This window comes from Taurulus bubalis (assembly GCF_910589615.1).
Source record: "Taurulus bubalis genome assembly, chromosome: 20".
NCBI classification, from domain to species: Eukaryota; Metazoa; Chordata; class Actinopteri; order Perciformes; family Cottidae; genus Taurulus; species Taurulus bubalis.
The window spans coordinates 19122954-19147953 of record NC_136608.1 but is presented as its reverse complement, the minus strand read 5'-3'; the positions used below and the strand labels follow the sequence as shown (position 1 = coordinate 19147953).

General features: G+C 49.2%; 2 protein-coding genes across 2 annotated transcripts in view; one reads left to right on the top strand and one right to left on the bottom strand.

Annotated features, from left to right (window-relative positions):
• Positions 1-1018: 1018 nt before the first annotated feature.
• On the top strand, positions 1019-13200 carry lta4h (leukotriene A4 hydrolase; the record flags this gene model as incomplete). Its single annotated transcript, XM_079235803.1, has 19 exons — positions 1019-1162; positions 6546-6676; positions 6787-6907; positions 7067-7135; positions 7616-7720; positions 7909-7961; positions 8050-8122; positions 8819-8959; positions 9142-9165; positions 9364-9434; positions 9594-9705; positions 9781-9925; positions 11304-11407; positions 11500-11570; positions 11650-11704; positions 11784-11879; positions 12488-12570; positions 12653-12757; positions 12850-13200. 19 exons carry the CDS (start codon positions 1019-1021, stop codon positions 12986-12988), a joined length of 1842 nt encoding a protein of 613 aa, XP_079091929.1. The 3' UTR covers positions 12989-13200.
• A 2224-nt stretch (positions 13201-15424) lies between these two features.
• The window catches only part of mical3b (microtubule associated monooxygenase, calponin and LIM domain containing 3b), a gene marked incomplete at its 5' end in the record, with an annotated part of 36357 nt that continues 26781 nt past the window's right edge, over positions 15425-25000 (bottom strand). Inside the window, 8 exons of the mRNA XM_079236401.1 lie at positions 15425-15764; positions 15851-15924; positions 16456-16555; positions 17114-17164; positions 17492-17585; positions 20836-21087; positions 21176-21226; positions 21956-22030. Coding sequence (XP_079092527.1) covers positions 15580-15764; positions 15851-15924; positions 16456-16555; positions 17114-17164; positions 17492-17585; positions 20836-21087; positions 21176-21226; positions 21956-22030 — 882 coding nt within the window. The 3' untranslated portion in view covers positions 15425-15579. The remainder of the gene's footprint in view (positions 15765-15850; positions 15925-16455; positions 16556-17113; positions 17165-17491; positions 17586-20835; positions 21088-21175; positions 21227-21955; positions 22031-25000) is intronic.

Here is a 25000-nt window from a genome sequence, read left to right as displayed (position 1 = left end):
ATAAATATATATTTATCAACACATATAATAAATCCAAACGTGATCTGTAAACTACAAGTAAACAAAAGTTCGGAACTAACAGGAAGTACTTTTTCTGTGACTTCCTGCGTAAACACAGCTGACAGCTGACAACGCGAGGCGCGGCGCGGCGGGATTACATTTCACCCAGATACAACAGGTACGTTTTTCTGATTGGCTATTCGTGTCGCCCATCTCTTTTTCTTGATTGGCTGGGGATTCGGGGGAGACGTGCTTGATTCCTCCACGGTGAGGGCAGCGACCAGGTCATGTTTGCGCGCTGCGGCACATTAAATAGCCTAGAGTTTTTTTTCAGCGTGAGAAATACGATGTGTGGCGGGAGGACTTAAGACCGAAATGCGTGACACTTGAGAGCCCTGTAATCAGAAATTCAATCAATTGAAGCAGTGAAAATAAATTGTGTGTGATTCTCTGTATTCTCATCACGATCACCTTAATCATGTTCTACAATAATGATATGCATGTGTACTAATAACACTGTCATATAATTATGATGCTTTAACACATCCATAAGTTTCTGAAGAGCTAAATAAACTTAAGAACAGCGGCATGCAGCCTGACAGTCTGTGTCTGAGACGATCAGCTGCGTCTGTGGTGATCAGTGTCCGCGGCTCGAGAAGCTCTCTAAATAAATTATTTCCTTATCCAGTGAAGTTCAGTCAGCCTGCCCGGGAGAAGGTTTACATTTTTGGATGTGTTGCTATGGTGATTAATCTAAGCTTGCTTCGAGAAACCGAGAAAGCCTGACCTACGTCATCTTATCCTGACAATTAGCCGCTAACTCAGTAAGCCAGGTACGAGAAACAGGGCCCAGGTCTAGGCACAAATTGAAAAAAAAAACCTTTTGTCAAAATAAAAACATTTCCCGCGGACTCTTATTCTGAAATGCCGGTGCCGGATGTTTCCGCAGCGTGTTCCGGTACATAAGAGCGCGGCGCGCGGCCGGCGCTCAGTCTCTGCTCGCTCCCGCACCGGCATCATGTCTGATCCGTGCTCCTTCGCGGGTTCCCGCTGCGTCACCCGACACCTGAACCTGGTGCTGCGCGTGGACTTCCAGCGGCGCGTGCTGCGCGGCGCGGCCCAGCTGACCCTGGAGGCTCTGGAGGACCGCTTCTCCGCGCTGGTACGACCCGGCCTGGGCCGCGAGCCTCCGGGCTAGCGGTCCCGCTGTAGGGCTCTGATCCCTGAAGGGGTCCCGCTGTTGGGCTCTGGTCCCTGAAGGGGTCCTGCTGTAGGGGTTCTGGTTTATGAATAATATTTAAACTTTAAATTACTGTTTACTACTACTGTTTCACTTTGATCAATAAGTGATTATTAAATGTAACAATCACTTAAAATATATATACATACATATATATATATATATATATATATATATATATATATATATATATATATATATATATATACTTAAACACCTCAGTAGTATTTATATTAATATATTTCTAGTGTAATGTACAGAATATATGTTTCATTTATTGGTTAAACTTTATGGATGAACATATCTTCGACGTGTCTCTGGACTTTGACTCTAAGCTGATCAGGAAGAACAGGTGTGCTCACCTGAGACCGGGTCCAGGTCCAGGGTCCAGGGAGTCCTGCTCAGACCGAACCACAGAAACACCAAAACCTGTAGAAACCTGTTTACTAAATCTTTACTGACTTCTTATCATAAAGTCAGATTTAAATTCCTTTAGTTGTTTAAACGGAAATCTCTTTCTATTCATTCTGCAGCTTCTTCATGTGTTGTTGTTGTTATTATAATTGTTGTTGTTATTATGTTTGTTGTTATAATTGTTGTTGTTATTATAATTGTTGTTGTTATTATGTTTGTTGTTATAATTGTTGTTGTTATTATAATTGTTGTTGTTATTATGTTTGCTGTTATAATTGTTGTTATTATTTCTGTTTTCTGGCTGTAATCATCAACAAAAAGAAACATAATTCTAGTCTCAGATCCTAAATGTTATGAGGACTCTGATGTTCCAGAGCCAGTGATCCGGGTCTGGACTCTGGAGTCTTGACCGTGGAACTCTGGAGTCTAGTCTCTGGAGTCTGGTCTCTGGAGTCTAGTCTCTGGAGTCTAGTCTCTGGAGTCTGGTCTCTGGAGTCTGGTCTCTGGAGTCTGGTCTCTGGAGTCTAGTCTCTGGAGTCTGGTCTCTGGATTCTGGTCTCTGGTCTCTGGAGTCTAGTCTCTGGAGTCTAGTCTCTGGTCTCTGGAGTCTAGTCTCTGGTCTCTGGAGTCTAGTCTCTGGAGTCTAGTCTCTGGAGTCTGGTCTCTGGAGTCTGGTCTCTGGAGTCTGGTCTCTGGAGTCTAGTCTCTGGTCTCTGGAGTCTAGTCTCTGGAGTCTGGTCTCTGGAGTCTGGTCTCTGGAGTCTGGTCTCTGGAGTCTGGTCTCTGGAGTCTAGTCTCTGGAGTCTAGTCTCTTTTCTCTGGAGTCTAGTCTCTGGTCTCTGGAGTCTAGTCTCTGGAGTCTAGTCTCTAGTCTCTGGAGTCTAGTCTCTGGTCTCTGGAGTCTAGTCTCTGGTCTCTGGAGTCTAGTCTCTGGTATCTGGAGTCTGGTCTCTGGAGTCTGGTCTCTGGAGTCTGGTCTCTGGTCTCTGGAGTCTGGTCTGTGGTCTCTAATCTCTGGAGTCTGGTCTTTGGAGTCTGGTCTCTGGAGTCTAGTCTCTGGTCTCTGGAGTCTAGTCTCTGGAGTCTAGTCTCTGGATTCTAGTCTCTGGTGTCTAGTCTCTGGAGTCTAGTCTCTGGTCTCTGGAGTCTAGTTTCTGTAGTCTGGTCTCTGGAGTCTAGTCTCTGGTCTCTGGAGTCTAGTCTCTGGAGTCTAGTCTCTGGTCTCTGGAGTCTAGTCTATGGTCTCTGGCGTCTAGTCTCTGGTCTCTGGAGTCTAGTCTCTGGAGTCTAGTCTCTGGAGTCTAGTCTCTGGTCTCTGGAGTCTAGTCTCTGGAGTCTGGTCTCTGGAGTCTGGTCTCGGGAGTCTGGTCTCTGGAGTCTAGTCTCTGCAGTCTGGTCTCTGGAGTCTAGTCTCTGGTCTCTGGAGTCTGGTCTCTGGAGTCTAGTCTCTGGAGTCTAGTCTCTGGAGTCTGGTCTCTGGAGTCTAGTCTCTGGTCTCTGGAGTCTGGTCTCTGGAGTCTAGTCTCTGGAGTCTAGTCTCTGGAGTCTGGTCTCTGGAGTCTAGTCTCTGGTCTCTGGAGTCTGGTCTCTGGAGTCTGGTCTCTGGAGTCTGGTCTCTGGAGTCTGGTCTCTAGTCTCTGGAGTCTAGTCTCTGGAGTCTGGTCTCTGGAGTCTAGTCTCTGGTCTCTGGAGTCTGGTCTCTGGAGTCTAGTCTCTGGAGTCTAGTCTCTGGAGTCTGGTCTCTGGAGTCTAGTCTCTGGAGTCTAGTCTCTGGAGTCTAGTCTCTGGAGTCTAGTCTCTGGAGTCTGGTCTCTAGTCTCTGGAGTCTGGTCTCTGGAGTCTGGTCTCTGGAGTCTAGTCTCTGGTCTCTGGAGTCTAGTCTCTAGTCTCTGGAGTCTAGTCTCTGGTCTCTGGAGTCTGGTCTCTGGAGTCTGGTCTCTGGAGTCTGGTCTCTGGAGTCTGGTCTCTGGAGTCTAGTCTCTGGAGTCTGGTCTCTGGATTCTGGTCTCTGGTCTCTGGAGTCTAGTCTCTGGAGTCTAGTCTCTGGTCTCTGGAGTCTAGTCTCTGGAGTCTAGTCTCTGGAGTCTAGTCTCTGGAGTCTGGTCTCTGGAGTCTGGTCTCTGGAGTCTGGTCTCTGGAGTCTAGTCTCTGGTCTCTGGAGTCTAGTCTCTGGAGTCTGGTCTCTGGAGTCTGGTCTCTGGAGTCTAGTCTCTGGTCTCTGGAGTCTAGTCTCTGGAGTCTAGTCTCTGGTCTCTGGAGTCTAGTCTATGGTCTCTGGCGTCTAGTCTCTGGTCTCTGGAGTCTAGTCTCTGGAGTCTAGTCTCTGGAGTCTAGTCTCTGGAGTCTAGTCTCTGGAGTCTAGTCTCTGGAGTCTGGTCTCTGGAGTCTGGTCTCGGGAGTCTGGTCTCTGGAGTCTAGTCTCTGGAGTCTAGTCTCTGGTCTCTGGAGTCTGGTCTCTGGAGTCTAGTCTCTGGAGTCTAGTCTCTGGAGTCTGGTCTCTGGAGTCTAGTCTCTGGTCTCTGGAGTCTGGTCTCTGGAGTCTAGTCTCTGGAGTCTAGTCTCTGGAGTCTGGTCTCTGGAGTCTAGTCTCTGGTCTCTGGAGTCTGGTCTCTGGAGTCTGGTCTCTGGAGTCTGGTCTCTGGTCTCTGGTCTCTAGTCTCTGGAGTCTAGTCTCTGGAGTCTGGTCTCTGGAGTCTAGTCTCTGGTCTCTGGAGTCTGGTCTCTGGAGTCTAGTCTCTGGAGTCTAGTCTCTGGAGTCTGGTCTCTAGTCTCTGGAGTCTGGTCTCTGGAGTCTGGTCTCTGGTCTCTAGTCTCTGGTCTCTGGAGTCTGGTCTCTGGAGTCTGGTCTCTGGAGTCTGGTCTCTGGTCTCTGGAGTCTAGTCTCTTGAGTCTAGTCTCTGGTCTCTGGAGTCTAGTCTCTAGTCTCTGGAGTCTAGTCTCTGGAGTCTAGTCTCTGGAGTCTGGTCTCTGGAGTCTGGTCTTTGGAGTCTAGTCTCTGGTCTCTGGAGTCTAGTATCTGGTCTCTGGAGGCTGGTCTCTGGAGTCTAGTCTCTGGTCTCTGTAGTCTAGTCTCTGGAGTCTGGTCTCTGGAGTCTAGTCTCTGGAGTCTGGTCTCTGGTCTCTAGTCTCTGGAGTCTAGTCTCTAGTTTCTGGAGTATAATCTCTGGAGTCTGGTCTCTGTAGTCTAGTCTCTGGTCTCTGGAGTCTGGTCTCTGGAGTCTGGTCTCTGGAGTCTAGTCTCTGGAGTCTAGTCTCTGGTCTCTGGAGTCTGGTCTCTGGAGTCTGGTCTCTGGAGTCTGGTCTCTGGAGTCTGGTCTCTGGAGTCTGGAGTCTGGAGTCTGGTCTCTGGTCTCTAGTCTCTGGTCTCTGGAGTCTGGTCTCTGGAGTCTAGTCTCTGGAGTCTAGTCTCTGGAGTCTGGTCTCTGGAGTCTAGTCTCTGGTCTCTGGAGTCTATTCTCTGGAGTCTGTTCTCTGGAGTCTGGTCTCTGGAGTCTGGTCTCTAGTCTCTAGTCTCTGGAGTCTAGTCTCTGGTCTCTGGAGTCTGGTCTCTGGAGTCTAGTCTCTGGTCTCTGGAGTCTGGTCTCTGGAGTCTAGTCTCTGGTCTCTGGAGTCTAGTCTCTGGTCTCTGGAGTCTGGTCTCTGGAGTCTAGTCTCTGGAGTCTGGTCTCTGGAGTCTGGTCTCTGGTCTCTGGAGTCTAGTGTCTAGTCTCTGGTCTCTGACGTCTAGTCTCTGGTCTCTGGAGTCTAGTCTCTGGTCTCTGGTGTCTAGTCTCTGGACTCTGGTTTCTGGAGTCTAGTGTCTAGTCTCTGGAGTCTGGTCTCTGGAGTCTGGTCTCTGGAGTCTGGTCTCTGGTCTCTGGAGTCTGGTCTCTAGTCTCTGGAGTCTAGTCTCTAGTCTCTGGAGTCTAGTCTCTGGAGTCTGGTCTCTGGAGTCTGGTCTCTGGAGTCTAGTCTCTGGTCTCTGGTCTCTGGAGTCTAGTGTCTAGTCTCTGGTCTCTGAAGTCTAGTCTCTGGTCTCTGGTGTCTGGAGTCTAGTGTTTAGTCTCTGGTCTCTGAAGTCTGGTCTCTGGTGTCTAGTCTCTGGTCTCTGGTCTCTGGTGTATAGTCTCTGGTCTCTGGTCTCTGGACTCTGGTTTCTGGAGTCTAGTGTCTAGTCTCTGGAGTCTGGTCTCTGGAGTCTGGTCTCTGGAGTCTAGTGTCTAGTCTCTGGTCTCTGAAGTCTAGTCTCTGGTCTCTGGTGTCTGGAGTCTAGTGTTTAGTCTCTGGTCTCTGAAGTCTGGTCTCTGGTGTCTGGTCTCTGGTGTATAGTCTCTGGTCTCTGGAGTCTAGTCTCTGGAGTCTAGTCTCTGGTCTCTGGAGTCTGGTCTCTGGAGTCTGGTCTCTGGAGTCTGGTCTCTGGAGTCTAGTCTCTGGTCTCTGGAGTCTGGTCTCTGGAGTCTGGTCTCTGGTCTCTGGAGTCTAGTCTCTGGAGTCTAGTCTCTGGTCTCTGGAGTCTAGTCTCTGGAGTCTAGTCTCTAGTCTCTGGAGTCTAGTCTCTAGTCTCTGGAGTCTGGTCTCTGGAGTCTAGTCTCTGGTCTCTGGAGTCTAGTCTCTGGTCTCTGGAGTCTAGTCTCTGGTCTCTGGACTCTGGTTTCTGGAGTCTAGTGTCTGGTCTCTGGAGTCTAGTCTCTGGTTTCTGGAGTCTAGTGTCTAGTCTCTGGTCTCTTAAGTCTAGTCTCTGGACTCTGGTTTCTGGAGTCTAGTGTCTAATCTCTGGTCTCTGGAGTCTAGTCTCTGGAGTCTAGTCTCTGGTCTCTAGTCTCTGGTCTCTGGAGTCTAGTCTCTGGACCCTGGTCTCTGGTTTCTGCCGATCCCGGTGAGTCCAGGGCCTCATTCATGAATCCCGTTGCAGACCTTGGACTCCAGAGACCTGCAGATCGTCTCTGTGAGTGCAAATGGACAAGCGGCCCGCTTTACGATGGGCCCTGAACACAGCTTCAAGGGGACGCCGCTGGTCATCACGCTGCCCTTTGACCTCTCCAGGTGACCCCGCTTCTCTTTCCTAAAAGCCCTTTCAAAGTAAAAGCCTGCTTCTCTTTCCTCAAAGCCCTTTCAAAGTAAAAGCCACTAACATGCTTGTGTGGGCCAATCAGAGGGCAGCACGCCGTGGTGGAGGTGACCTATGAGACGTCCCCGTCGGCCTCGGCGCTGCAGTGGCTCTCACCGGAGCAGACGGCCGGGAAGAGGCAGCCTTACCTGTTCAGCCAGTGCCAGGTGAGCCGATTAGTAGGGATCAATAACCACTAGAGATCTATAACCACTAGAGATCAATAACCATTATGTCATGTAGACCTGATCCATTAATATAATAATAAAAATAATCAACACTATAATCAGCCAAGGTAAACCTTCTCCCTCTGTCTTGTCTTAAAGGCTCATCACTGCAGGAGTATGGTTCCCTGTCAGGACAGCCCATCTGTCAAACACACCTACTACGCTCAGGTAACACACACACACACACACACACACACACACACACACACACACACACACACACACACACACACACAATCTGTTTGTTGGTCTTCGCACAAAAGCGATTACAAACAAAAACAATACAAAGATGTTTGAGTGCCATGATATAGTAGTGCCCTGTGTTTTGTCCCTCAGGTGTTTGAGCCTCAAAAGGCCCTGTGTCTTGTCTCTCAGGGGAGTTATTTTCAGTGTGCCCTGAGTCTTGTCTCTCAGGGGAGTTATTCTCAGTGTGCCCTGAGTCTTGTCTCTCAGGGGAGTTATTCTCAGTGTGCCCTGAGTCTTGTCTCTCAGGGGAGTTATTCTCAGTGTGCCCTGAGTCTTGTCTCTCAGGGGAGTTATTCTCAGTGTGCCCTGAGTCTTGTCTCTCATGGGAGTTATTCTCAGTGTGCCCTGTGTCTTGTCTCTCAGGGGAGTTGTTCTCAGTGTGCCCTGTGTCTTGTCTCTCAGGTTTCAGTACCTAAAGACCTGGTGGCTGTGATGAGTGCAGTGAGAGACGGACAGGAAGTTGATCCTCAGGACAACAGCCGCATCATCTACAGGTTCAGACAGCCGGTCAGTCTGCTGTTCTTCTCCGCATCGCTCCGGTGATGTCAGCGATGACGTCACATATTCATTAATAAATGTTTCAGGAAGTCGTGGTCATACATCATAGAACTGTAGTTACACATGTAACCAGAGCATTTTTCTTTCTGGAGCTGACGACCGCAGTCATCTGTTTGACCTCTGACCTTTGTGCTCAGGTGCCCATGCCTTCTTACCTGATCGCCATTGTGGTTGGAGCTTTGGAGAGCAGGTACTCTCTCTCTCCCTCGCCCCTTCACTGATGTCATGGTGTCACCTGAGCAGGTAAACAGTGTTTCTGTGCTCTGATTGGTTGACAGGGAGATCGGGCCAAGATCCAGAGTTTGGTCTGAGAAGGAGTTTGTGGATAAAGCAGCATTTGAGTTCTCTGAGGTGAGTCTTCAACCCATTAGTTGAACTGGAACCAGTCCCTAACCCTCGACTGGAACCAGTCCCTAACCCTCGACTGGAACCAGTCCCTAACCCTCGACTGGTTCCAGTCCCTACCTTGACTAGAACCAGTCTCTAGGTCATACCAGTCTCTAACCCTCGACTGGAACCAGTCTCTAGGTCATACCAGTCCCTAACCCTCGACTAGAACCAGTCTCTAGGTCATACCAGTCCCTAACCCTCGACTAGAACCAGTCTCTAGGTCATACCAGTCCCTAACCCTTGACTAGAACCAGTCTCTTGGTCATACCAGTCCCTAACCATCAACTAGAACCAGTCTCTAGGTCATACCAGTCTCTAACCATCAACTAGAACCAGTCTCTAGGTCATACCAGTCCTTAACCCTTGACTAGAACCACTCTCTAGGTCATACCAGTCCCTAACCCTTGACTAGAACCAGTCTCTAGGTCATACCAGTCCCTAACCCTTGACTAGAACCAGTCTCTAGGTCATACCAGTCCCTAACCCTTGACTAGAACCAGTCTCTAGGTCATACCAGTCCCTAACCCTTGACTAGAACCAGTCTCTAGGTCATACCAGTCCCTAACCTTTGACTGGAACCAGTCCCTAACCCTTGACTAGAACCAGTCTCTCGACTAGAACCAGTCCCTAAGTCATACCTACTACTTTCTTCGTCAGACTGAGACCATGTTGAAGACCGCTGAGGACCTGGTGGGACCGTATGTTTGGGGTCAGTACGACATCCTGGTTCTGCCTCCCTCGTTCCCTTATGGAGGCATGGAGAACCCCTGTCTGACCTTCGCTACACCCACCCTGCTGGTACACACACACACACACACACATATATATATATATATATATATATATATATATATATATATATATATATATATATATATATATATATATATATATATATATATATATATATATATATATATATATATATATCCTAACAATGGTTATTATACCTGACCATCTTCATGTGTCTGTCTTCACAGGCAGGAGACAAATCTTTGTCCAACGTGAGTATAAAACCACTACTCACCTGTTCACCTATTCTCCTACTTACCTGTTCTCCCGCTCACCTGTCTACCTGTTCTCCTGCTCACCTGCTCACCTGTTCTCCCGCTCACCTGTTCTCCCGCTCACCTGTTCTCCCGCTCACCTGTCTGCCTGTTCTCCCGCTCACCTGTCTACCTGTTCTCCCGCTCACCTGTCAGGTGATTGCTCATGAGATCTCCCACAGCTGGACCGGGAATCTGGTGACCAACAAGACCTGGGAACACTTCTGGTAAACCAGCGAAGAATCTTTTATTAATGTACAAAATGAATTCATGAATGAGATGTTCCTCCGTAAAGATACCAATGTGTGTAGAAGACACACCTTGTTCTCACCTGTCATGACTCATAGTTTGTACTAACATGTGACATCACTGATCATGTGACGCAGGCTGAACGAGGGTCACACGGTCTACCTGGAGAGGATGATTGGCAGGTCTCTGGTCAGCGAGCAGTTCAGGCAGTTCAAAGCCATGGGTGGCTGGAAGGACCTGCAGGACTCGGTGAGGACCTGGACCCGTGTTTAGAATTGGAAGCTCATCGGTCTGCGTGGTTCTCACCTGTCTGCGTGGTCTCAGGTGAACACCTTCGGAGCCGACAACGTGCTGACCAACCTGGTCCCCAGTCTGCAGGACGTGGACCCCGACGACGCCTTCTCCTCGGTGCCCTACGAGAAGGGGTTCGCTCTGCTGTACCACCTGGAGGAGCTGCTGGGGGGGCCAGGTAACACCTGCACACACAAGGACACACGCCTAGACACGCACGTGTCACGCCTAGACACGCACGAGTCACGCCTAGACACGCACGAGTCCCGCCTAGACACGCATGCCTAGACACGCACGCCTAGACACGCACGCCTAGACACGCACGTGTCACGCCTAGACATGCACGAGTCACGCCTAGACACGCACGCCTAGACACGCACGTGTCACGCCTAGACACGCACGCCTAGACACGCACGCCTAGACACGCACGTGTCACGCCTAGACACGCACGTGTCACGCCTAGACACGCACGTCTAGACACGCACGTGTCACGCCTAGACACGCACGTGTCAGGTCTAGACACGCACGAGTCACGCCTAGACACGCACGCGTCAGGTCTAGACACGCACGCGTCACGCCTAGACACGCACGCCTAGACGCGTCAGGTCTAGACACGCACGCCTAGACACGCACGTGTCACGTCTAGACACGCACGCCTAGACACGCACGCGTCACGCCTAGACACGCACGCCTAGACACGCACGCGTCACGCCTAGACACGCACGCGTCACGCCTAGACACGCACGCCTAGACACGCACGCGTCACGCCTAGACACGCACGCGTCACGCCTAGACACGCACGCGTCACGCCTAGACACGCACGCGTCACGCCTAGACACGCACGCGTCACGCCTAGACACTCACGCGTCACGCCTAGACACGCACGCCTAGACACGCACGTGTCACGCCTAGACACGCACGCTTAGACATGCACGTGTCACGCCTCGACGCTCACGTGTCACGCCTCGACGCTCACGTGTCACGCCTAGACGCTCACGTGTCACACCTAGACGCTCACGTGTCACGCCTAGACGCGCACGTGTCACGCCTAGACGCTCACTTGTCACGCCCAGACGCTCACGTCTCACGCCTAGACGCTCACGTGTCACGCCTAGAAGCTCACGTGTCACGCCTAGACGCGCACGTGTCACGCCTAGACGCGCACGTGTCACGCCTAGACGCGCACGTGTCACGCCTAGACGCTCACGTGTCACGCCTAGACGCTCACGTGTCACGCCTAGAAGCTCACGTGTCACGCCTAGAAGCTCACGTGTCACGCCTAGACGCGCACGTGTCACGCCTAGACGCGCACGTGTCACGCCTAGACGCGCACGTGTCACGCCTAGACGCTCACGTGTCACGCCTAGACGCTCACGTGTCACGCCTAGACGCGCACGTGTCACGCCTAGACGCTCACGTGTCACGCCTAGACGCTCACGTGTCACGCCTAGACGCTCACGTGTCACGCCTAGACGCGCACGTGTCACGCCTAGACGCGCACGTGTCACGCCTAGATCCGCACGCCTAGACACACCGGTTTGCTTGTTGCTCCTCAGAGGTGTTCATGGGTTTCGTGAGGTCCTACATCCAGCGGTTTGCCTACGGCAGCGTCACCACGGACGAGTGGAAGAACTACCTGTTCACGTACTTCAAAGACCAGGTGCCTCGCCTCTCTGGATCCAGATCTGCTACAGTCCTGCTTGTGGAGTCGAGCGTCAGAACGTCTCTGATCTGCGTCTTTGTCTTTCTCAGGTGGACGTCCTGAACAAGGTGGACTGGAACGCCTGGATGTTCACTCCTGGGATGCCTCCGGTCAAGCCTCAGTGAGTGGATCCTGTCAGACCTCCTCCGGTCTTTAGACCTGCTCCCTTGGTTCTGATGTAGTCTCATTGTTGTGTTCAGGTACGACACCACGCTGGCTGACGCCTGCATCGCTCTGAGCCAGAGGTGGATCAAGGTGAGGCCTGGACCCCACGTGGACCCATGTTTTGAGCTTTTGTGTTCAGAGTCAGACCTCCGTCTTCTGCCCCCTTCAGGCCAAGGACCAGGACCTGAGCAGCTTTAAAGAGTCTGATGTGAAGACGCTGTCGTCCCACCAGCTCATCGAGTTCCTGTCTCTCCTGCTTCAGGAGGTAAACCACCACAGTCCACCTCACTGAAAGTCCACTTCAGTCCACCTCACTGAAAGTCCACTTCAGTCCACATCAGTCCACCTCACTGAAAGTCCACTTCAGTCCACATCAGTCCACCTCACTGAAAGTCCACTTCAGTCCACTTCAGTCCACCTCACTGAAAGTCCACTTCAGTCCACATCAGTCCACCTCACTGAAAGTCCACTTCAGTCCACCTCACTGAAAGTCCACTTCAGTCCACTTCACTGAAAGTCCACTTCAGTCCACCTCACTGAAAGTCCACTTCAGTCCACATCAGTCCACCTCACTGAAAGTCCACTTCAGTCCACATCAGTCCACCTCACTGAAAGTCCACTTCAGTCCACTTCAGTCCACCTCACTGAAAGTCCACTTCAGTCCACTTCACTGAAAGTCCACTTTAGTCCACCTTACTGAAAGTCCACTTCAGTCCACATCAGTCCACTTCACTGAAAGTCCACTTTAGTCCACCTCACTGAAAGTCCACTTCAGTCCACATCAGTCCACTTCACTGAAGGTCCACTTCAGTCCGCCTCACTGAAAGTCCACATCAGTCCTCTTAACTGAAGGTCCACTTCCTGTTCCTTCAGGACGCTCTTCCTCTGACCCATGTGAAGAAGATGCAGGAGGTTTATGATCTCAACGCCATCATGAACTCAGAGATCCGCTTCAGGTAAGAGTCCTTCTTCAGGTCTTTCTTCTGAAGCCCCGCCCCCTCCCCGAAGCCTCCTGATGATTGGCTCTCCTCCCTCCAGGTGGCTCCGCTTGTGTGTGCGGTCCAGGTGGGAGGAGGCGGTCCCCATGGCGCTGAAGATGGCGACGGAGCAGGGCAGGATGAAGTACACCAGGCCGCTCTTCAGGTACTTCTATACGCCCAGTATGTGAATATTTGTTGAAAGCAGTTCTCGTTGTGACTCTGTGTACTTTGTGTGTACTTGTACTTTGTCTTCAGAGAGCTCTCTACCTATGAAAAGTATCGAGATGAAGCGCTTCAAGTGTTTCTGGCTCACAGAGCAGCGATGCACCCGGTCACCGCCGGACTGGTCGCCAAGGACCTGAAGGTGGACGCCAGTAAGACCACCAGCCTGTAACTGGAAACCAGTCCCACCAGTACAGGATGTCAGACCACCAGCCTGTAGCTAGAAACCAGTCCCACCAGTACAGGATCCAGCTGCAGTCTCTGGTTTGATTGTTTCTTTTCTGTAAATAATTCTGCAGAAGAAATAAAACACGTCTGAAGTAAACTTCTCTTTCACCCTAAACCTCAAGCCTTCATCTTGCATCATCATTACCCAGCATGCCGTTCAGCGGTGTTGCATCACTATTGTAACATTGTGTATTTCTCCACATTACACGGTATAATAAAGAAAAGAAAAGAATAAAAGAAAACTTTATTTAAATGGAGACAAAAAGGTGTAATGAGTACAAACTAAATGCATGTGCAAGATAAAGAGGAATTCTAGATTGTATTCACAAACTGAAGCAGCTTTAATAATAAGTTAAAGTTCTAAAACAGACCTTTTTATTATCCGAGATGTTCTTATGTTTAGTTTTATGCTCGTGTTTATACTGAGGTCTGATGTATTCTGATCAGTTAAATGTATGATGTCACCCATGTTTAAATAATAGTAATATATTAAATAAATAATACGCAGGAAGCTTTACATTAAACTCCAGAAAGTCTTAAACTGGGCTTTAGCTTCTGACGCTCCATTGGTACTTAAACATTTCATCCAAAGCGCTTCCTTTGTGTTGCTCTATACGCCGTAGACACGGCAACGCGGAGCAATTATTATAATAATCTTTAATCCCCGGCCTCACGCGTCTGATGGCTCAACACGGAGTTTCCCCACCTGGCGAGGTGAAGAAACAGGAAGCCTGGCAGCAGAGAAGAGGAAGACGAAGGAGGAAGAGCTGCATGAAGAAAGACTTTCATCACAGCTGTGACTCCATCTTTAGAAACGTTCATGTGTCAATAAGGAACGGCCGGTGAGTGGTGAGCAACAACGTATCACAATACGAAGAGTACTGAACGTCTTCATAAACAAGTACATGTGTAAAGTCAATGATAACATACTTTATGTGAGCAATAGTCATCACTTTAAAAACCCAAACTAAAAGGGTTTGACTCTGCAACCACTAGGGCTGTTTGAATAATGGTGTTATGATAAAAGGTACTCATGTGAGATTGTGTTCAGATGAGTACACATCAGTGTATATGTTACTAGTTCAGAATACACATCAGTGTATATGTTACTAGTTCAGAATACACATCAGTGTATATGTTACTGGTTCAGAGTACACATCAGTGTATTTGTTACTAGTTCAGAATACACATCAGTGTATATGTTACTGGTTCAGAGTACACATCAGTGTATATGTTACTGGTTCAGAGTACACATCAGTGTATATGTTACTGGTTCAGAGTACACATCAGTGTATATGTTACTGGTTCAGAGTACACATCAGTGTATATGTTACTGGTTCAGAGTACACATCAGTGTATTTGTTACTAGTTCAGAATACACATCAGTGTATATGTTACTGGTTCAGAATACACATCAGTGTATATGTTACTGGTTCAGAGTACACATCAGTGTATATGTTACTGGTTCAGAGTACACATCAGTGTATATGTTACTGGTTCAGAGTACACATCAGTGTATATGTTAGTGGTTCAGAATAAATGAAGGTTATACTGATTGGACATAACAAACTGGTCCAACACAGATTACAAGAAGAAAGCTACAAGAAGCTATGAAGTCAGAAGGCTGTTTTAATACATAGTTACATTAACAGTCACATGATTAATAAACACTTATTGATATTATGGCAAGTTGAGATGAAATAAGGCCGACAGGAGAAGTTTGGTCGAACTGATCGACAGCTGATGGTGTTGGCACAATCATCAATATGTCTGAATGACTGTAGTGTAGCTGCTGGACTCTAAACATGTAACACTGCACATGTGATCATGTACATCACCATCAGAGGGACAGCAGGCGTTAGAACAGTTGCACACAGCTAGTTACTCATTAAACGTCTTCATTCATTTGTGTGTGGAACATGTCTCTACTTTCTCAGACTACGTTAACGTGCACAAAATGTTCTTATTCTGAAAAGCTAATATTCCACCAAGTTTGCGTGGTCGCTGATAATGAATATTCCACTTATATTCCCATTTACATGCATGACGTAGCAAAGACAGTTGCAGGGCTCTCAAGTTTTTAAGACAGGTAAGAGTGACCTCCCTCCCTCCCTCCCTCTCTCTCTCTCTCTCTCTCTCTCTCTCTCTCTCTCGCTCTCTCTCTCGCTCTCTCTCTCTCTCTCTCTCTCGCTCTCTCTCTCTCTCTCTCTCTCTCTCGCTCTCTCTCTCGCTCTCTCTCTCTCGCTCTCTCTCTCGCTCTCTCTCTCTCTCTCTCTCTCGCTCTCTCTCTCTCTCTCTCTCGCTCTCTCTCCCGCTCTCTCTCCCGCTCCCTCTCTCTCTCCCTCCCTCTCTCCCTCCCTCCTACAATGTGTGGCGGGAGGGCGTGACTTAAGACCGAAACCGTAGCAAAGACGGTGGCTACACTAGAAGAAGAAGAAGACTGGAGAGCTCAATGTGGACTCAGTCGGTCCCCATCTTCACATTGCAGACTGACATTGACGGTCTTCGGGTCTATTTCAGATATGAGTTCCGGGTTCAGGTCCAGCTGAGTCCCAGTCCTTGGGTTATCTTGACCCCCTCCAGGTCCTGGTCTTCCTGTCGTTGCTGCAGTCTTTGTTCTTCCAGCAGAGACACCAGAGAGTCTCTCTGCTCCACCACCTCCAACATCTCCTCCAGGATCAGACGCTCCTCCAGCAGCTCCCAGTCCTCCTTCAGGTGGTCTGCACACAGGGTTTATGTTCACTAGACCGTGATCTCTGGTACTCTAATGTTTAATGTGTACTAAATTATTAATTATTAATGTTACCCTCCAGGGCCATCCGCTCTCTGAGCTCCTGCTGCAGACGACCCTGTCGGTCCTCCAACTCCAACTCTCGAGCACTGAAACACAGAAGAGACCAGAGACCAGGTTTCACACAGCTCTGGTTCATCCTGATAAACCTGAACCTGCTGAATGAACCACACCCTGGAGGTTCTGGTAAACCTGAACCACATCCTGGAGGTTCTGGTAAACCTGAACCACATCCTGGAGGTTCTGGTAAACCTGAACCACATCCTGGAGGTTCTGATAAACCTGAACCTGCTGAATGAACCACACCCTGGAGGTTCTGGTAAACCTGAACCACATCCTGGAGGTTCTGATAAACCTGAACCTGCTGAATGAACCACACCCTGGAGGTTCTGGTAAACCTGAACCACACCCTGGAGGTTCTGGTAAACCTGAACCACATCCTGGAGGTTCTGGTAAACCTGAACCACATCCAGAAGGTTCTGGTAAACGTGAACCACATCCTGGAGATTCTGGTAAACCTGAACCACATCCTGGAGGTTCTGGTAAACCTGAACCTGAACCACATCCTGGAGGTTCTGGTAAACCTGAACCTGAACTGGATGTAAAGGTAAGATACTCACAATATCACGAGTTCAGATTCATATCGGACCAGAGAATTCTTCTGCTGGACCAACTGGAACCACTGCTGCATCAGAGCCGGATTATCCAGTTTACCCAGTCCTACAGAGACAGAGAGACAGACAGGTTACCCAGTCCTACAGAGACAGAGAGACAGACAGGTTACCCAGTCCTACAGAGACAGAGAGACAGACAGGTTACCCAGTCCTGGAGAGACAGAGAGACAGACAGGTTACCCAGTCCTACAGAGACAGAGAGACAGACAGGTTACCCAGTCCTACAGAGACAGAGAGACAGACAGGTTACCCAGTCCTACAGAGACAGAGAGACAGACAGGTTACCCAGTCCTACAGAGACAGAGAGACAGACAGGTTACCCAGTCCTACAGAGACAGAGAGACAGACAGGTTACCCAGTCCTGGAGAGACAGAGAGGTTATTCAGACACTTTAGTATACTACAGTATACTACATAATACTACAGTACACTTCAGTACACAACATAATACTACAGTGCATTTCAGTATACAACATGATACTTCAGTATACAACATAATACTACAGTACACTTCAGTACACAACATAATACTACAGTGCATTTCAGTATACAACATGATACTTCAGCATACAACATACTACTACAGTACTCTGTGTCGAACTCACCTTCCAGGTGAAGCTCGATCTTCTGGCTGTCAGTGGACTCTCCCCAATAATCTGTCACGTTGTATAAAAACATACATACGATTTACTTTAAATGTACACAGACAGCTGTTATGTTGTGTACTTGTACCTGCTTCTCCTCTCAGAGCTCTCTCCACCATCACTCCTGCTGTGTACTTGTACCTGCTGTGCCGTGTACTTGTACCTGCTGCGCCGTGTACTTGTACCTGCTGTGTCATGTACTTGTACCTGCTGCGCCGTGTACTTGTACCTGCTGTGTCATGTACTTGTACCTGCTGCGCCGTGTACTTGTACCTGCTGTGCCATGTACTTGTACCTGCTGCGCCGTGTACTTGTACCTGCTGTGCCATGTACTTGTACCTGCTTCTCCTCTCAGAGCTCTCTCCACCATCACTCCTCTCTCCTCTAGATGTCTCTGCTTCTCTTCCACCTGCTGCAGCTGTCTCTGGATCACCTGAGACACAACAGCTGCATGAGTACATCTTCTACATTTCACTTTTTTATCCAAAGAGACTGACATGTTAGCTCTCTACACCGTAGTCATAGCAACGGGGAGCAGTTAGGGGTTAAGAGTCTCAAGGACACAACGACATGGATTAGCAGAGCCGGGGCTCGAACCACCAATCCTCTGATTGAAGGAGGGACATGCTAGCCACTTATCCACAGTCACCCCATGGGGACCTGGTCTCTGTCCTCAGGTGGACCTGGTCTTTCACCCTGACTGTCTCTGTCCTCATGTGGCCCTGGTCTCTGTCCTCAGGTGGACCTGGTCTTTCACCCTGACTGTCTCTGTCCTCATGTGGCCCTGGTCTCTGTCCTCAGGTGGACCTGGTCTTTCACCCTGACTGTCTCTGTCCTCATGTGGCCCTAGTCTCTGTCCTCATGTGGCCCTGGTCTCTGTCCTCAGGTGGACCTGGTCTTTCACCCTGACTGTCTCTGTCCTCATGTGGACCTAGTCTCTGTCCTCAGGTGGACCTGGTCTCTGTCCTCAGGTGGACCTGGTCTCTGTCCTCAGGTGGACCTAGTCTCTGTCCTCAGGTGGACCTAGTCTCTGTCCTCAGGTGGACCTAGTCTCTGTCCTCATGTGGCCCTAGTCTCTGTCCTCAGGTGGACCTAGTCTCTGTCCTCATGTGGCCCTAGTCTCTGTCCTCAGGTGGACCTAGTCTCTGTCCTCAGGTGGACCTGGTCTCTGTCCTCAGGTGGACCTAGTCTCTGTCCTCATGTGGACCTAGTCTCTGTCCTCATGTGGACCTAGTCTCTGTCCTCATGTAGCCCTGGTCTCTGTCCTCAGGTGGACCTGGTCTTTCACCCTGACTGTCTCTGTCCTCATGTGGCCCTGGTCTCTGTCCTCATGTGGCCCTGGTCTCTGTCCTCAGGTGGACCTAGTCTCTGTCCTCAGGTGGACCTAGTCTCTGTCCTCATGTGGACCTGGTCTCTGTCCTCAGGTGGACCTGGTCTTTCACCCTGACTGTCTCTGTCCTCATGTGGCCCTGGTCTCTGTCCTCAGGTGGACCTGGTCTTTCACCCTGACTGTCTCTGTCCTCATGTGGCCCTGGTCTCTGTCCTCAGGTGGACCTGGTCTTTCACCCTGACTGTCTCTGTCCTCATGTGGCCCTGGTCTCTGTCCTCAGGTGGACCTGGTCTTTCACCCTGACTGTCTCTGTCCTCATGTGGCCCTAGTCTCTGTCCTCATGTGGCCCTGGTCTCTGTCCTCAGGTGGACCTGGTCTTTCACCCTGACTGTCTCTGTCCTCATGTGGACCTAGTCTCTGTCCTCAGGTGGACCTGGTCTCTGTCCTCAGGTGGACCTGGTCTCTGTCCTCAGGTGGACCTAGTCTCTGTCCTCAGGTGGACCTAGTCTCTGTCCTCAGGTGGACCTAGTCTCTGTCCTCATGTGGCCCTAGTCTCTGTCCTCAGGTGGACCTAGTCTCTGTCCTCATGTGGCCCTAGTCTCTGTCCTCAGGTGGACCTAGTCTCTGTCCTCAGGTGGACCTGGTCTCTGTCCTCAGGTGGACCTAGTCTCTGTCCTCATGTGGACCTAGTCTCTGTCCTCATGTAGCCCTGGTCTCTGTCCTCAGGTGGACCTGGTCTTTCACCCTGACTGTCTCTGTCCTCATGTGGCCCTGGTCTCTGTCCTCATGTGGCCCTGGTCTCTGTCCTCAGGTGGACCTAGTCTCTGTCCTCAGGTGGACCTAGTCTCTGTCCTCATGTGGACCTGGTCTCTGTCCTCAGGTGGACCTGGTCTTTCACTCTGACTGTCTCTGTCCTCATGTGGCCCTGGTCTCTGTCCTCAGGTGGACCTGGTCTTTCACCCTGACTGTCTCTGTCCTCATGTGGCCCTGGTCTCTGTCCTCAGGTGGACCTGGTCTTTCACCCTGACTGTCTCTGTCCTCATGTGGCCCTAGTCTCTGTCCTCATGTGGCCCTGGTCTCTGTCCTCAGGTGGACCTGGTCTTTCACCCTGACTGTCTCTGTCCTCATGTGGACCTAGTCTCTGTCCTCAGGTGGACCTGGTCTCTGTCCTCAGGTGGACCTGGTCTCTGTCCTCATGTGGACCTAGTCTCTGTCCTCAGGTGGACCTAGTCTCTGTCCTCAGGTGGACCTAGTCTCTGTCCTCATGTGGCCCTAGTCTCTGTCCTCAGGTGGACCTAGTCTCTGTCCTCAGGTGGACCTGGTCTCTGTCCTCAGGTGGACCTAGTCTCTGTCCTCATGTGGACCTAGTCTCTGTCCTCATGTGGACCTAGTCTCTGTCCTCATGTGGCCCTGGTCTCTGTCCTCAGGTGGACCTGGTCTTTCACCCTGACTGTCTCTGTCCTCATGTGGCCCTGGTCTCTGTCCTCATGTGGCCCTGGTCTCTGTCCTCAGGTGGACCTAGTCTCTGTCCTCAGGTGGACCTAGTCTCTGTCCTCATGTGGACCTGGTCTCTGTCCTCAGGTGGACCTGGTCTTTCACCCTGACTGTCTCTGTCCTCATGTGGCCCTGGTCTCTGTCCTCAGGTGGACCTGGTCTTTCACCCTGACTGTCTCTGTCCTCATGTGGCCCTGGTCTCTGTCCTCAGGTGGACCTGGTCTTTCACCCTGACTGTCTCTGTCCTCATGTGGCCCTGGTCTCTGTCCTCAGGTGGACCTGGTCTTTCACCCTGACTGTCTCTGTCCTCATGTGGCCCTAGTCTCTGTCCTCATGTGGCCCTGGTCTCTGTCCTCAGGTGGACCTGGTCTTTCACCCTGACTGTCTCTGTCCTCATGTGGACCTAGTCTCTGTCCTCAGGTGGACCTGGTCTCTGTCCTCAGGTGGACCTGGTCTCTGTCCTCATGTGGACCTAGTCTCTGTCCTCATGTGGCCCTAGTCTCTGTCCTCAGGTGGACCTAGTCTCTGTCCTCATGTGGCCCTAGTCTCTGTCCTCAGGTGGACCTAGTCTCTGTCCTCATGTGGCCCTGGTCTCTGTCCTCATGTGGCCCTGGTCTCTGTCCTCATGTGGCCCTGGTCTCTGTCCTCAGGTGGACCTAGTCTCTGTCCTCAGGTGGACCTAGTCTCTGTCCTCAGGTGGACCTAGTCTCTGTCCTCATGTGGACCTGGTCTCTGTCCTCATGTGGACCTGGTCTCTGTCCTTTTGTGGACCTGGTCTCTGTCCTCAGGTGGACCTGGTCTTTCACCCTGACTGTCTCTGTCCTCAGGTGGACCTGGTCTTGTCCTTAGGGACTCTCACCTGAGCCTTGTGGAGTCTCTTCAGCTGTTCCTGTTTGGCTTTTCTTCGAGCAGCTCTCTGAACTCTTCGGGTGATTTTGGCGTCCAGGTCTTCATCCAGGTCTTGGTCTTCTTGTCCCCTCTGGAACATGTTCTCCTTCAACCCGAGACTAGACGGCTCCTTTGGCTGGACGAGGACCCCTACTACCTCTGTGGGACATGAGGACTGTCCACCAGAGCCCTGGAGGGGGATTCTGTCCTTCAGAGAGCGTTTCTGAAACAACACACACGACAACGTGAATCCATCACAGGGAGTCCAGCAGAGAGATCCTGAACCAGAACGAGGAGGACCGGGTCTGTACCTTGATGCCGTACGCTCGCTTAAAAGCCAGAGCGTGAGGAACGTATGCCGGCTGAGAGACATGGAGCACAGAAACAATCAAACAAAACAGGGATTTAACCAAAACCAGGTCTCAACACGCACTGAACTAAAGACTCTAACATGTCTGTAATGTCTGTCTTCAAGGACACGTCCAAGTTTCGAGTCAGGTGTGACGAGTCCAAGTCTTCAGTAAATCATGACAAATGTGGACTCAGTCAAGTCTAGGTCGCTTGAGTCAAGTCTCAGTCTAAGTCTCACCCTCAAGCCACTTGAGACTTGTATGTCATGTCAATCTCAATTCACTCAAACATGTCCAAGTCAAGTCTCAATTCTTCTAGACGAGTCTCAAATGGTGGAGACGGGTCCCAAGTCAGTACAAGCATTTAGTCACTGGAGACAAATTAGAAGTCAGTCGAGACGAGTCTCACATCAGATAAGTTAGGTTACTCTATTTGTAGGTAGACTTGGTTTGCAATAGAAAGCGAGGCATCCGTCTCGACACATCAACAAGACAACAAGATGATAAGAAAGAGACGTAAAAACATTCAAACAACAAATCAGTCAAGACAACTCCAGTCTGAATAAGTCAAGGAGAGACAAAGTCAGTGGAGTCTCTCAGAAGTCGAGTCTCTCAGAAGTCGAGTCAGATAACAACATTCATTCTCTTTTTGGCTTTAAATAAGACTCTCAGCCTCAGAACGTAAACTACCAACAACCTGAAGCCCCGATGACAGAATCCTGAATCTAACACAGCTGGTACCTCCTGGTTCTCCTCCTCCTCTTTTATCGTCACCCTCTGGATTTCAGATGCGAGGTCAGACAAATCCAAACGAAGCTACAAACATCAAAACAAGAATCCAGTTATTAGTCTGATCCCATAATGACACAAAGACTCAAGTGGATCTAGCCTGTAATACTGTCAACTGTAAAGTACTCGTGCACAGAGGATCTGGTTCAGATTATATCTGGAAGGCAGGAGCTCTGTTGTTGCATTGGTGATATAAATCACTATTATTCATTCTGTATATAAGACTGCTTATCACTAAACAGGCAACAATCAGACACTAACTCAGCAAATAGACTTATTTGATCAATGCTGAGAGCAGGGACGTTACTGGATGCAATTACATTCCTTCCTTTAAGAAAGACAAGAAAGAAGTTACTGTATCTCATCAAAGGTTCTGTCTCACCTTCATTACAGAACTAAAGGCAATGAGACACACAGAAGGCCTTTACTAGTGGAGGCGTGGTGAATAAAAAACACTAGAGAGCATAGTACCATATTACCCCACTAGAGAGCTCATGGTACCATATTACCCCACTAGAGAGCTCATGGTACCATATTACCCCACTAGAGAGCTTATAGTACCATATTACCCCACTAGAGAGCGCATGGTACCATATTGCCCCACTAAAGAGCTTATAGTACCATATTGCCTCACTAGAGAGCTTATAGTACCATATTACCCCACTAGAGAGCTCATAGTACCATATTACCCCACTAGAGAACTCATAATACCATGTTACCCCACTAGAGAGCTCATAGTACCATATTACCCCACTAGAGAACTCATAGTACCATGTTACCCCACTAAAAAGCTTATAGTATCAAATTACCCCACTAGAGAGCTCATAGTACCATATTATCCCACTAGATAACTCATAGTACCATATTACCCCACTAGAGAGCTCATAGTACCATGTTACCCCACTAGAGAGCTCATAGTACCATATTACCCCACTAAAGAGCTCATAGTACCATATTACCCCACTAGAGAGCTTATAGTACCATATTACCCCACTAGAGAGCGCATGGTACCATATTGCCCCACTAAAGAGCTTATAGTACCATATTACCCCACTAGAGACCTCATAGTGCCATATTGCCTCACTAGAGAGCTTATAGTACCATATTAACCCACTAAAGAGCTCATAGTACCATATTACCCCGCTAAAGAGCTCATAGTACCATATTACCCCACTAAAGAGCTCATACTACCATGTTACCCCACTAGAGAGCTCATAGTACCATATTACCCCACTAAAGAGCTCATAGTACCATATTACCCCACTAAAGAGCTCATAGTACCATGTTACCCCACTAGAGAGCTCATAGTACCATATTACCCCACTAAAGAGCTCATACTACCATGTTACCCCACTAGAGAGCTCATAGTACCATATTACCCCACTAAAGAGCTCATAGTACCATGTTACCCCACTAGAGAGCTCATAGTACCATATTACCCCACTAGAGAGCTCATAGTATCATATTACCCACTAGAGAGCTCATAGTACCATATTACCCCACAACAGAGCTCATAGTACCATATTACCCCACAACAGAGCTCATAGCACCATATTACCCCACTAGAGAACTCATAGTACCATATTACCCCACTAGAGAGCTCATAGTACCATGTTACCCACTAGAGATCTCATAGTACCATATTACCCCACTAGAGAACTCATAGTACCATATTACCCCACTAGAGAGCTCATAGTACCATGTTACCCACTAGAGAGCTCATAGTACCATATTACCCCACTAAAGAGCTCATAGTACCATGTTACCCCACTAGAGAGCTCATAGTACCATGTTACCCCACTAGAGAGCTCATAGTACCATATTACCCCACTAAAGAGCTCATAGTACCATATTACCCCACTAAAGAGCTCATAGTACCATGTTACCCCACTAGAGAACTCATAGTACCATATTACCCCACTAAAGAGCTCATACTACCATGTTACCCCACTAGAGAGCTCATAGTACCATATTACCCCACTAGAGAGCTCATAGTATCATATTACCCACTAGAGAGCTCATAGTACCATATTACCCCACTAGAGAGCTCATAGTATCATATTACCCACTAGAGAGCTCATAGTACCATATTACCCCACTAGAGAACTCATAGTACCATGTTACCCCACTAGAGAGCTCACAGTACCATATTACCCCACTAGAGAACTCATAGTACCATATTACCCCACTAGAGAGCTCATAGTACCATGTTACCCCATTAGAGAGCTCATAGTACCATATTACCCCACTAGAGAGCTCATAGTGTCATATTACCCACTAGAGAGCTCATAGTACCATATTACCCCACTAGAGAGCTCATAGTATCATATTACCCCACTAAAGAGCTCATAGTACCATGTTACCCCACTAGAGAACTCATAGTACCATATTACCCCACTAAAGAGCTCATACTACCATGTTACCCCACTAGAGAGCTCATAGTACCATATTACCCCACTAGAGAGCTCATAGTATCATATTACCCACTAGAGAGCTCATAGTACCATATTACCCCACTAGAGAGCTCATAGTATCATATTACCCACTAGAGAGCTCATAGTACCATATTACCCCACTAGAGAACTCATAGTACCATGTTACCCCACTAGAGAGCTCATAGTACCATATTACCCCACTAGAGAACTCATAGTACCATATTACCCCACTAGAGAGCTCATACTACCATGTTACCCCACTAGAGAGCTCATAGTACCATATTACCCCACTAGAGAGCTCATAGTATCATATTACCCACTAGAGAGCTCATAGTACCATATTACCCCACTAGAGAGCTCATAGTATCATATTACCCACTAGAGAGCTCATAGTACCATATTACCCCACTAGAGAACTCATAGTACCATGTTACCCCACTAGAGAGCTCATAGTACCATATTACCCCACTAGAGAACTCATAGTACCATATTACCCCACTAGAGAGCTCATAGTACCATGTTACCCCATTAGAGAGCTCATAGTACCATATTACCCCACTAG